Below are 12,266 nucleotides of genomic sequence, written 5' to 3'. Positions count from 1 at the left end.
GGAACCCCACACAAATGACCCCGCCCGCCGTACACATAGACGGTGTATGATGGTGAAGGAGACGAACAAACCTCGCACTCCAACGGACACACAAAGACACCGGAGACCAATACTAATCAATACACGAACAATACACTGGTCAATACACAGGCTCATGTGGAAATCAAAGACTGATGTGTATTTGTATTGTGTCAGTACTACAGTAGAGTATGTCAGTACTACTGTACAATGTGTCAGTACTACTGTACAATGTGTCAGTACTACTTTACAGTGTGCCAGTGTTATGGCACATTGTATCAGTACTACGGTACAGTGTATCAGTACTACGGTACAGTGTATCAGTACTACGGTACAGTATTTCAGTAATATGGTACAGTGTGTCACTACTACGGTACAGTGTGTCAGTACTATTTTGCAGTGTGTCAGTACTACGGTACAATATTTCAGTATTACAGTACAATATTTCAGTTCCACAGTACAGTATTTCAGTACTACAGTACAATATTTCAGTACGACAATACAGTGTGTCAGTACTACAGTACACTGTCAGTACTACAGTACAGTGTTTCAGTACTACGGTACAGTGTGTCACTACTACGGTACAGTGTGTCAGTACTACGGTACAGTATTTCAGTATTACAGTACAATATTTCAGTTCCACAGTACAGTATTTCAATACTACAGTGCAGTATTTCAGTACTACAGTACAGTATTTCAGTAGTACAGTACAGTATTTCAGTAGTACAGTACAGTGTGTCAGTACTACAGTACAGTGTTTCAGTACTATGGTGCAGTGTGTCAGTACTACGGTGCAGTGTCAGTACTACAGTACAGTATTTCAGTACTACAGTACAGTGTGTCAGTAATACAGTACAGTATTTCAGGAGTACAGTACAGTATTTCAGTACTACAGTACAGTGTGTCAGTACTACAGTACAGTATTTCAGTACTACAGTACAATATTTCGGTATGACAGTACAGCATTTCAGTACTACGGTACAGTGTGTCAGTATTACAGTACAGTGTATCACTACTACAGTACAACACAGAGACTATGTGAAGACTGCAGCCTCTGAATGAAACATCTGTTCACATCTGGTACTGACTGACACTGTTACCATGACACCGAGTTGCAACACATCACACAGGGAGGGAGGCAGTCATGTCATCCTGCTGACCTCAGAACCAACCAGTCAGCTGACAGCAAAACACACACCTGCGTGTAAAGTTCTGTATGATACTAATACTCGTAAGAGTACTTTGTATGAGTACTATATAATACTAGAACATAAGGATAAGGATAAACTTTATTGATGCCACAGTGGAGAAAGTTCACAGTTACAGCAGCTCCAAAGAAACATAGTGCCCTGTATAAGTACTGTATGATGCCAGAACATGTAACATGGTATTCATTATGAGTACTGTATAATACTAGTACATGCAATGTAGTACTCTCTATAAGTGCTGTATGATACTAGTACATGTAACGTAGTACTCTGTAGAAGTACTGTACAATGACAGAACATGTAACGCAGTACTCTGTATAAGTACTATATGATACTAGAGCATGTAACATAGTATTCTGTATGAGTATAGTATGATATTAGCACATGTAACGTAGTACTCTGTATAAGTACTGTATGATCCCAGAACATGCAGCGCAGTATTCTGCTTGAGTATTGTATGGTACTAGAACATGTAACGTAGTATTCAGTATGATACTAGTACATGTAACGTAGTACTCTGTATGAATACTGTATAATACTAGAACATGTAACGTAGTACTCAGTATAAGTACTGTATAATACTAGAACATGTAACGTAGTACTCTGTGTGAATACTGTACCAGCTGCTTGTATGTGAATATTTGTCGGCAGATTTTCCAGCTCCACTTTCCCTTTAACACACCTGACGGCCACACCTGTGCTGAACTTCCGGAGAGTTTTACCACAACAGAAGAAGAGGAAGAACAACAACAGCTGAACAGAGAACCAGGAGAAGAACCAGAGAACCAGGAAAAGAACTAGAGAACCAGAAGAAGAACCAGAACCAGAACCAGAACCAGGACTAGAACCGGGATCTGAGCGTCTTTGTGAGTGTTCCTGCACTTTAACCCGGTCCTTTGGCTCCGTTAGCATGTTAGCTCGGAGATGTTACCTTCCCTGCTGGAGAGTACTGATCCGGCTGTCTCTAAATAATGACCAGAGTGTTTCAGAGTATTGATCAGAAACTCTCTGCAGGTAAAACAAACGCAGGTGGTGACGTATTGTTGCTTTTACATTCACTATTCTTATGTTACAGTATGTTACAGTCAGGATGACGTCGTGTAGTGGGCGGGGCCAACGCTAGAATAGAATAGAATAGAATAGAATAGAATAGAATAGCCACTTAATGTCAACCAGAACATACACTAGTTGGTGCAATTATGACTGAAATTCCGATGCAACAAGCTCGCTGTCGGACTGATAAATACAAAAACAAACAAAACAAAAATTTTTAAATAGAAACAATTCCAATATATACATGTAACCAACTATATAAATATATATGTAAATATGTATATATAAATATACACACACACACATATATATGTGTGTGTGTATATATATATATATATATATATATATATATATATATATATATATATATATATATATACACACACACCTGTAAACATACACTTCTGCACATATTTCTTTTACAGTGAAGATGTGGCATCAGTATTGCTACGCTGCTGTTAAATTAACGTACAGGTGAAAAGTGACAAGTGACAGAAACAAACAGCTTCAGGGGAGTTGCAGGCTCACCGCGAAGCAGGTTCAACATATCCAGACTTTCTTAAACTGGATCAACAGGAAGGCTGGTAAAAAACCATTAATCACATGTTAGTATATTTCAGCTCTTCAAGCTGTTTATTGATAACAGCTGTACATTAGAGCTGTTAAACTTTAGACTTTATATATTTAAACATGGCATTGTATTTAAATGCATTTAGGTCTGACACTGTCCCATAATGCAGGAAATCACTTTAATCAAAATGAAATTAATGTTATTGAATATTCTCTGTAATAAATACTAGTAGTTTATCAATGTTCTAATCTGTGTTCTATCAGCTGCAGTACCAGCAGTGGAAACGGACCAAACATTAAAACATATTCATGTGATTTATGCGTCACAATTTGGTTACAGGCCGACACTTCTTACAGCCAATTTAAATCTAAGTTAGCATCAGTTACCATGGTGATCTAGCTCCACAACTTCAGTTACCATCGAGGTCTAGCCCTGCAACATGAGTTACCATGGAGACCTAGCTCCACAGCATCAGTAACCATGGAGACCTAGCTCCACAGCATCAGTTACCATGGAGACCTAGCTCCACAGCAACAGTTACCATGGAGATTTTGCTGTGCAACATCAGTTACCATGGAGATCTAGCTCTTCAACATCAGTTACCATGGCAATCTAGCACCACAGCATCAGTTATCATGAAGATCTAACAGGCTTTCATCCTGAAATCACCTCACCTGTCTGTGTGTCATTTGAGTTAATAAGGTCTAAAGTGTGTGGACAGCTGTTTATGTGTAGACAGTGCCAGGTGAAACAGGTGAGCTACAAACTGTCATGAGCTGGAAGCAGGTCACTCTGCAGTGATCAGCGACTGATCGCTACACTGAGCTAACCAGTGAAGCTGATCTGATTGTCCATTGTCTTCCACAAGCACAACCTGAGAAATCACCTGCTGTAGTTGGATATAGGATGCAGGTATCATCTGACAGAGAACGACAGCCGGGATCAGCATCGTGTAGTAAAACATTCTCCATTTTAATCCAAGTTCTGCTGCAAATGTTCCACCAGAACAGTTACACCATCACATCCTTTGCTTAGCTGTACCCACAACAACTGTGATTGGTTTAAAGAAATACAAACTAGAGTCTTTCGCTCTGCAGCAGAATGATAGCGAGGCACAATCTGGGAAACTCTGCACCATCAGACTACTCTGTAGATCTGTAGGATACTAGTACTGTAACAGAGTACTTTGTAGTGCTGGATGATACTTGTAATAGGATACTCTCTGTGTGATTTCAGGTGTGAGACCCTTTGATGGACCAACTGTCTCTCAGACTAAGAAGTCTAAAATCATTCACTGATTGATGTCGCAGTAATGTCAACTCCTGCAGCTTGTCTTTACCTGGTTCACCTGACAGATGTTCTCTGTTCTCCCGACAGGAAGTACCAGATGGAGGACAGTGGGGGGATGAAACAGGAAGAGGACGAGGTGGTGAGGACCGCCATGACAGAGCCCAGCACCTTGCAATGGCCCGCATACAGAGAGACAGGTGGTCAGACAGGTAGAAAGACAGGTAAACAGTCAGGGAATGTGGACAGGATGAGTGTGAGGTCAGAAATGTCTCTCCGTGAGGCGTCCAGTTGGACAGAAAGTGAGAGAGAGCTGAAGGCAGAGAGCAGAGGGGGAGGTGAAGAGGCGGGGCTGAAGACACACCTGGAGGAGGAGCCTGAAGAGAATCACCTGCCAGAGAAAGCAGCCCAGGTGTTTAGTCCTGCAGTAACTGTCCTCCCGTCCCCATCCTCACCCAGAGAAAATGACCCATTCTGGGAAATGGAGTCAGAGAAGAGTCCCTTCCTGGGTCCGCAAGCGCCCCAGGACTACAATCAGCATGGCTACCAGTATGAGTGGGCCGAGGACACGCCCCCTGCCAAATGTAAATACCTGTGATTAAATAAATACCTAAACGCTCAACCTGTCTGTCTCAGATTACCCATCTATTTGTTTTATTGTCTCTCTTACCTGTCCATCTGTCCCCATTGGGCGGGGCTTTAGCTTGTCCGTCTGTCTCCTCTGTCTCTCTGTCACCTGTCTCTCTCAGCTGGATGAGATTTTAACCTGTTTCTTTCTCACCTGTCTGCCTCAGGTGGACGGGGCTGTCCAAGCAGGGACATCTTAAAAGTGGGTGTGTCCTTGATGACATCAGCGCTCTTCTTCCCATTCCTGGTATGGGGGGGGTTTGTCTTCCTGCCATTTGACGCTCCCTTGATGGACGGCGCCGCCCTCAGACTCATCTACACACTGCGCTGCTCTGTGTTCGCCGCCGCCCCCATCGTATTCGGTGAGTCCAACGCCACCGAAGAAGAGACGCAGCAGCTCACACTTGAACTGTCCCTGAGCGTCTCATCTGTCCGTGTCTCACTTGTCTTTCAGGCTGGATGGTCCTGGGTGTTAGTCGGCTCAGGACAGGTGTGATTCGGCCTCTGTTTGATGATGAGGTGAAGGAGGCGGAGCTTCAACAGGTCGCTGTCCATCGGCGATTTGTGTCTGACTCTGCCTCCCTGTTCCTGATCTACTTCCTGCAGCTGGTCGTCATGGCGATGTACCTGAGCCAGGAGCAGCTGAAGCTTGTCCCGCTGCTGACTATCATCTTTGCCTTTGGACGGTGAGGTTTACAGCAAACTGTAGGACAGATCAGCAAACAGAACAATCAGTAAACAGAATCATAAACAGAATGATCAATAAATAGAACAATCAACAAACAAAACAATCAATAAACAGAAGGATCTGTAAACAGAAATCAATAATCAGAACAATCAATAAACAGAATCATAAACAGAACAATCAATAAATAGAACAATCAACAAGCACAACAATAAACAGAAAGATCAACAAACACTATGATCAATAAACACAACGATCAACAAACAGAACAATGAAGAGAATAATATGAAAACAGTCAATAAACAGAACGATCAATAAACACAACGATCAACAAACACAACGATCAACAAACAACGATCAACAAACACAACGATCAACAAACTGAACAATGAAGAGAATAATATGAAAACAATCAATAAACAGAAGGATCAATAAACTCAACGATCAACAAACACAACGATCAACAAACAATGATCAACAAACACAACGATCAATAAACAATGATCAACAAACAACAATGAAGAGAATAATATGAAAACAATAAACAGAACGATCAATAAACACAACGATCAATGAACAGAACAATGAAGAGAATAATAAATAGAACAATGAACAGAAAGATCAATAATCAGGATGATTGATCTCTCCCTACAGGTTGGTTTACTGGGTTGCAGCAGCATTCGGCAGCAGCATTCGTGGTTTTGGGTTCGGGCTCTCCTTCCTGCCGAGCGTTGCCATGATGGCAGCAAACTTCTACTTCATCTTCACGGTGGAGGCGTCGTCCTCCATCTTCAGCGAGCCACCTGGAGAGCTGCAGGCTCCGCCCCCTGGCAGACAGAGGTTCTGGGGATGACAGCTCATCAGTAATCAATGACTGGGGATCCTAAAGGATGAGAACTGATTAGTGTTCAATAACTTTGTAACATTTGATCACAGACTTTCTTATGGTTTAGTTTTTGATTGACCTTCTGTTCATTTTATTTTGTAAATTCAGTTTTATAATCAATGCTATTTATAATCAATAAATAAAAATAAAAAAACCCTTTGTATCTGCTTTTGTGATTCATCAAACAAATCAATTCTTTTCAGACACTTTAATGTTCCTCAGCTTCATTGTAGTCCAACAGATTGGACAGAATGATAAAGACCTAATGCATCAAATAATTTACCTGCAGCAGGTAAACCTGCATCACATTCCTTATTGATCTGATCTGTTACTGACTGTCTTCGCTGCAGGAAAACTTAATTTTTAAAGAACATTTCAGCTTGTAACAGATGTTAAATTGTACATCAAAGTGAATGAGAAAGGTGTGCTGGAAAGTGTTTTTTCACAACTTTTCTCTGTAAAAACTGATTATAAATCAACATAATTGATTGCAAATATCTGAAACAAATATTAAAACTTAAATCTTTGTATGAATCTAAGGTGAAACTCTGAGTCTGTCAGTATTTATTAATTCTCTAATGGTAATTGATCGTCTGTGCTTCAGTCAGGTGAAGCAGGTTTTCCAGGTGAACCAGTTTTTCCAGGTGAACAAGTTCACCTACACACAGGAAGTACAATACTCTGTCTCAAAAATAAAGGAACCATTTAATCGTATTAATGTACATATTCTAAAAATCATCTCTAAAGTAATAGTTTGTGAAACATGAGTGACAGCTTTGATAATAATAAATCAATAATGACACAGAATGTAATGAACACGGCTGACAGGTGAGTTCTGCAGGTGTCCTATGGAAGCACTTCATTTGACATCTTTAAACAAAAAATTATTTAGGTGAAAACAGTTTAGACTTACTCACTGTGAGGCTCCAGTCGAAGATCAATAAGTTCCTTTCAACAGCGTTCTCATCAGGGGTCGATAAACAGGATTATTCTGGAAGGATGTTCGCATTTTGTTTGTTCCGTTTAAGATTCTTCCGTATTTCCCTGATTTGACGGCAGGCAGGCTTTTATTTTGAAGATGTAGGACTGTGCAGATAGACTGTTTTGTTGTCTGAGGAGCTTCTGAACTGTTGGAGAACCAGAACGTTCCGACGGAGTTCTGCTGCTTAACTCGAAGGTTTTCCTGATGGAGTCTCTGCCGGTGAGGAGGAGGTCATGTCTGCTGCGGCTCAGAGAGAACTGTCCTTTCAGGAACCTCCGCAGGAGAACTTACGGTCAGTCAGTCCACAGAACATCTAATGTAACTTTAATGAGCTTTGTCTTCGCACTATTAAACTGCTGGGTTCTTACACTGTTCCAGTTGAAGTATAGCTTCACTATTTAGCTTTAAATAAAGTTCCGTTTATTCAAGTGTATAATAAAACGCGTAATTAGGTATTATATGTGAATAGAGTTTATCGACACCTTAACGTGTAAATGTTCACGTTCAGATTATTAAAATGTTAATTATTTCGGTATAAATACGATTTATTAATCGAACTCTAAAGAATAATTAATTGCAACCTAAATAAAGTTTAAATAAAGTTTATATAATTGAATTCAAAGAAATTTTCATTTCAGATCAGTCAACTTTAAATGAAGTTTGTTTATTCAAGTGTAGATAAAGTTTGGCAGTTTGAATAAAGTTTATTTATTGCATCATCCCATGCAGTTCTCCACCTGTCTGTCCTCTCCTCTATCTCAGATGTTCTCCACCTGTCTACAGTTCTACAATTTCATTTAGCAGATGCTTTTATCCAAAGTGACGTACACCTGAGAGTAGATACAACACAAGCAAGGATCTAGTCAGGACAAAACAACCTGGATAAGAACTATGAAACACGTTCAAGTGTGATACCGTGGTGTCTGCAGACAGTGCAGGAAGTAATAGCATTCATTTATTTTTTGCAGTCTGTCAAGTGCAAAGGTGTTCAGTGGAGAGCTGTTTTTTGTCTTAAAGACTGGGAAGGGTTCTGCAGATGGAACAGAGTTTGGTAACTCGTTCCACAACCGGGGAACCACAGAGGAGAAGAGTCTGGCTTTGGACCGGCCCTGTTGTGGTGGTTCTATCAGGAGCCTTTTGCTGGCCGAGCGTAGTGAGCAGGAGGAAGTGTAGACCTGAATGAGAGAGTTCAGGTGGGACGGAGCTGTTTTCATTGTAGTTTTGAATGAAAGCGTCAGAGTTTTGAATTTTATGCAGGCAGCAATTGGAAGCCAGTGAAGCGATCTGAACAGCAGGGTGACGTGCTGTTTTTGGCTGGTTGAAAACCAGACGTGCTGCTGTGTTCTGGATCATCTGCAGAGGTTTGACCGTACATGTGGGGATTCCTGCCAGTAAGGAGTTACAGTAGTCGATACATAATATTATGAGAGCCTGTACCAGGAGTTGTGCTGCATGTTCAGACAGGAAGGGTCTGATCTTCCTGGTGTTGTACAGGGAGAATCGACACAACCGAGCAGCAGAGGCCACATGAGCCTTGAAGGTTAGTTGGTCATCCATCATGACACTCAAGTTTCTGGCAGACTTGAACTAACTAGCTGGAATGACAAGGAGCTCTGTCTTGGAGAGGCTGAGTTGAAGGTGGCATTTTTTCATCCATGCCAAGGTATCTGCAAGGCATGATGAGATCCGGGCAGAGACCATGTGGTCATCAGGGGGGAACGACAGGAAGAGCTGGGTATCATCAGCATAGCAGTGGTATGAGAAACCATGGGAGTGGATTATTGCACCCAGTGAAGTTGTATATATTGAGAAGAGGAGGGGACCGAGCACTGACCCTTAGGCTGTGCAGTTCAGACACTTCTCCCCTTCAAGATACTCCCTGAGAAGTAGGACACGAAACAGCGGAGGACGGATCCTGTGATGCTAAGCTCAGTGAACGTGGAGAGAAGGATTTGGTGGTAAACCGTGTTGAAGGCAGCTGACAGATCTAACAGCAATAGGGCTGAAGGCTGTCTAGCAGCTCTGGCAGAACACAGTGATTCTGTTACCGATAGGAGTGCAGTCTGGGTGGAGTGACCCTGTTTAAAACCAGACTGATTCAGGTCATGCAGGCTCTTCAGCTGTCTGTTCTTTATTCTGTTTCAAATGTTCTCCTCCCCCTCCTGTTGTTTTGAACAGGGTTCTCCTTCTCTGTTTCATGCAGGTGCTTTCGATCTTGTTCTTGTTTATGAATCTCTGATTATATTCCTAACCTTCACTAACCTTTCTTCACGTCTGGTTTTCTGTTAAACAGATGTGTCAGCAGCAGCCTCCTCTCAAACTGGTCCAAACTGGAATAACATCAGGCTGCCCGCTACCAACCAGCCAATCAGCACAATCTATTCTCCAGACGAATCAGAGGCCAGCGTTGACATGGAAGAAAGTCCTCCACCTGTAGAAAATCAGCAGAACCAGCAGCAGAATCAGCAGAACCAACAGCACAATCCAGACAACAGAGATGAAGATTGTATGGGTGAGTTGGTTAGGTTCCAGTTCTCTGTGAAAACGTTAACACGGTGTTTGTCCCAGTGTTCCCAGCAGCAACAGACTCTCCCAGTCTACCTCCCACTAATGTGTTTTTGCTCCTTCTTGTTTCAGAACTCGATGATGTTGACCCTGAAACTGGAGAGCGAGCACAAGGATGACCCCGTCCCTACCTGTCAGTCACTGCTGCCCCGCCCCCATACAGATACACCTGGATTTGTCTCTGTGTTTTACCATGAATACAAGGAACTTGAAAGCTGAGAGATTTAACTTTTTCCCTGCTGTCACCTGAATCACCTGTGCTCACCTGCAGCAGGTGTCTGAAGTTCCCAACAGACTTTAATATGGTTGTATCTAAAACGGTCAACCTCTAGTTTAAATGTCTGTCTTCTGACAGAATTAATTTCAGGTCTGATGTTCTCCTATAAACAGTTATCAGTTGTTGATTTGTAAACTATTGATAATCAGGTTGAATGAGAAAGTCCTCTAGGTGTGATGCTCTGAGGTCACAGATGAACTTGTGAGTTTTAATGTTGGATGTGTTTCCAGCTGATATTGTTATTGTCTTGTGATAAAGTTCATCTGAGTAAAAAAATAAATAATATTTGGTAACCTGTGTCATTTCTTAATATACAGCAACATGGTGGCTCAGCCTGATGTGATTTCAGGCAAAGAATAGTCTGTCATTAAACATCTGTCTAACATCTGGACCAGTTCCATCTGATGTCTTCTCCTTTCTCCTCTACACGCCACCTAATCATCTGTAGGGTATTAGGGTTGGTGGAGTCTTTCCTGGCTGACTGAGGGTGAAGATCAACCTGGACAGGTAACAGTCTATCACAAGGCCACACATAGAGACAGACAAACAATCACACTCACATTTACACCCACAGACAATTTAGAAGCACAGATTAACCTCAGCATTTCTCTGGACTGTGGGAGGAAGCTGGGGAAACTGGTGAGAATCCAGCAGGGAGAACATGGAAATGCCACTCAGAAAGACTCCAGAACCAGATTCAAACCAGCATCTTCTAGCTGTGAGGACACAGCACTAACCACTCGACCACCATGCCGCCAAAATGTGTAGCATGTTAAAGGAAAAAGTAATAATCAGGTGTTACATATCTGAAACAGCTTCCACACTATATATACTATAGAACACTATTTCAAACACCTCAAGTTATGTAGCACAACAGCGACAGATGATGTTTCTCTGTCTGTTGCCGTCCTTTCAGACGAAGGAAACACCTCTTCAATCCTCCAGAAGCCTCAGCACTGTGTTCCAAGTGGAAGCACGGGCTGCACTGCTCTTTAATGTGGTTTGGTTCAAGAAGGGAGTGAGGATTTATAGTTTTAGAGGGTAAACAGAATCCCCCAGCCAGACTCCAATAATAATACTGAAAAGTGAGATACAGTACCATGAAGAGTATTCCTTTCAAAGAGTAAGTCAGCAGTTAGTAGATGGATCATCTGAGGTCAGTGAATGTGTCTCAGTAATGGTAGTATAAAGACTCCTGTATCTGAAAGGTCCTGGATAGAACTACACCACGAAGACTAAAGAACACTCTAAGAAACTCTGAGAAAAGGTAGTTGAAAAGCATCGGTCAGGATGATACAAGAACATTTCCAACTTACTGAATATCTTTTGGAGTCCAGTTTAAACCATTGTTAAGAAATGGAAGGGATACGTAAATCTGACTAGAGCGGGACGTCCTCAAAAACCAAGTGAGCAATCAAGACAGAGGCCAGTGAGGGAGGCCACCAAGACACCTTTTATTCCTCTGAAGGAACTACAAGACAGAGGCCAGTGAGGGAGGCCACCAAGACATCTATGACTCTGAAGGAGCTACAAGACAGAGGCCAGTGAGGGAGGCCACCAAGACATCTATGACTCTGAAGGAGCTACAAGCTTCAGCAGCTGAGATGAGGGAGACTAGTTATACAACTGTTGTCTGTTCTTCACCAGTCAAAGCTTTATAGGAGACAAATAGAAAGACTCTGCTGAAAAAAGCTCATATTATATCTGGACTAGAGTTCACCAGAAGACATGTGGAGACTCCAAAGTCAACTGGAAGGAGGTTCTTTGGTCTGAGGAGACCAAATTGGAGCTTTCAAGATGGTTGAACAGATAAAAACAGCAGGAAATGACAATTTGATGTCCCCACAACACAACCTCATTTCAGCTGTTACAAAGTTTAATATTACTGCACCTTTCAACTAGTTTTCAATAAACATGTCTCTGGTTAAAGGTGGGAGCAGAACACTTACAGGTTTAAAATGATGTAAAACAAAATGGCTCAACCTGTTGTGCTTTGCTCACCTATATAGCAAGTAAAATTAGTTTTGGTATATCTGTCCAAGTAAATGAGAAATAAAAACAAAACCAAGATTAAATATGGTTTAGAAATATGACTGAGGGTCCATTG

At 41.7% G+C, this 12,266-nt stretch overlaps 3 protein-coding genes across 3 annotated transcripts; all 3 read left to right on the top strand.

Annotated features, from left to right (window-relative positions):
- Positions 1–209: 209 nt before the first annotated feature.
- Positions 210–1,060, top strand: LOC111569472 (dynein heavy chain-like). Its single transcript, XM_023271612.1, is given in 3 exon segments — positions 210–547; positions 549–818; positions 820–1,060. Coding segments are annotated over 3 exon segments (849 nt in total).
- An 867-nt stretch (positions 1,061–1,927) lies between these two features.
- On the top strand, positions 1,928–6,498 carry tmem79b (transmembrane protein 79b). The gene is made up of 5 exons (XM_023271636.3): positions 1,928–2,092; positions 4,228–4,721; positions 4,932–5,126; positions 5,219–5,450; positions 6,104–6,498. Exons 2-5 carry the CDS (start codon positions 4,238–4,240, stop codon positions 6,300–6,302), a joined length of 1,110 nt encoding a protein of 369 aa, XP_023127404.2. The 5' UTR covers positions 1,928–2,092; positions 4,228–4,237; the 3' UTR covers positions 6,303–6,498.
- Positions 6,499–7,403: 905 nt separating this feature from the next.
- LOC111569491 (uncharacterized) lies at positions 7,404–10,281 on the top strand. The gene is made up of 3 exons (XM_023271642.3): positions 7,404–7,609; positions 9,611–9,829; positions 9,955–10,281. Exons 1-3 carry the CDS (start codon positions 7,522–7,524, stop codon positions 9,999–10,001), a joined length of 354 nt encoding a protein of 117 aa, XP_023127410.1. The 5' UTR covers positions 7,404–7,521; the 3' UTR covers positions 10,002–10,281.
- Positions 10,282–12,266: the final 1,985 nt, after the last annotated feature.

This window comes from Amphiprion ocellaris, chromosome 9 (assembly GCF_022539595.1).
Source record: "Amphiprion ocellaris isolate individual 3 ecotype Okinawa chromosome 9, ASM2253959v1, whole genome shotgun sequence".
NCBI lineage: Eukaryota > Metazoa > Chordata > Actinopteri > Pomacentridae > Amphiprion > Amphiprion ocellaris.
Note: the sequence above shows the minus strand (reverse complement) of the source record. Positions and strands in the feature narration are given on the sequence as shown.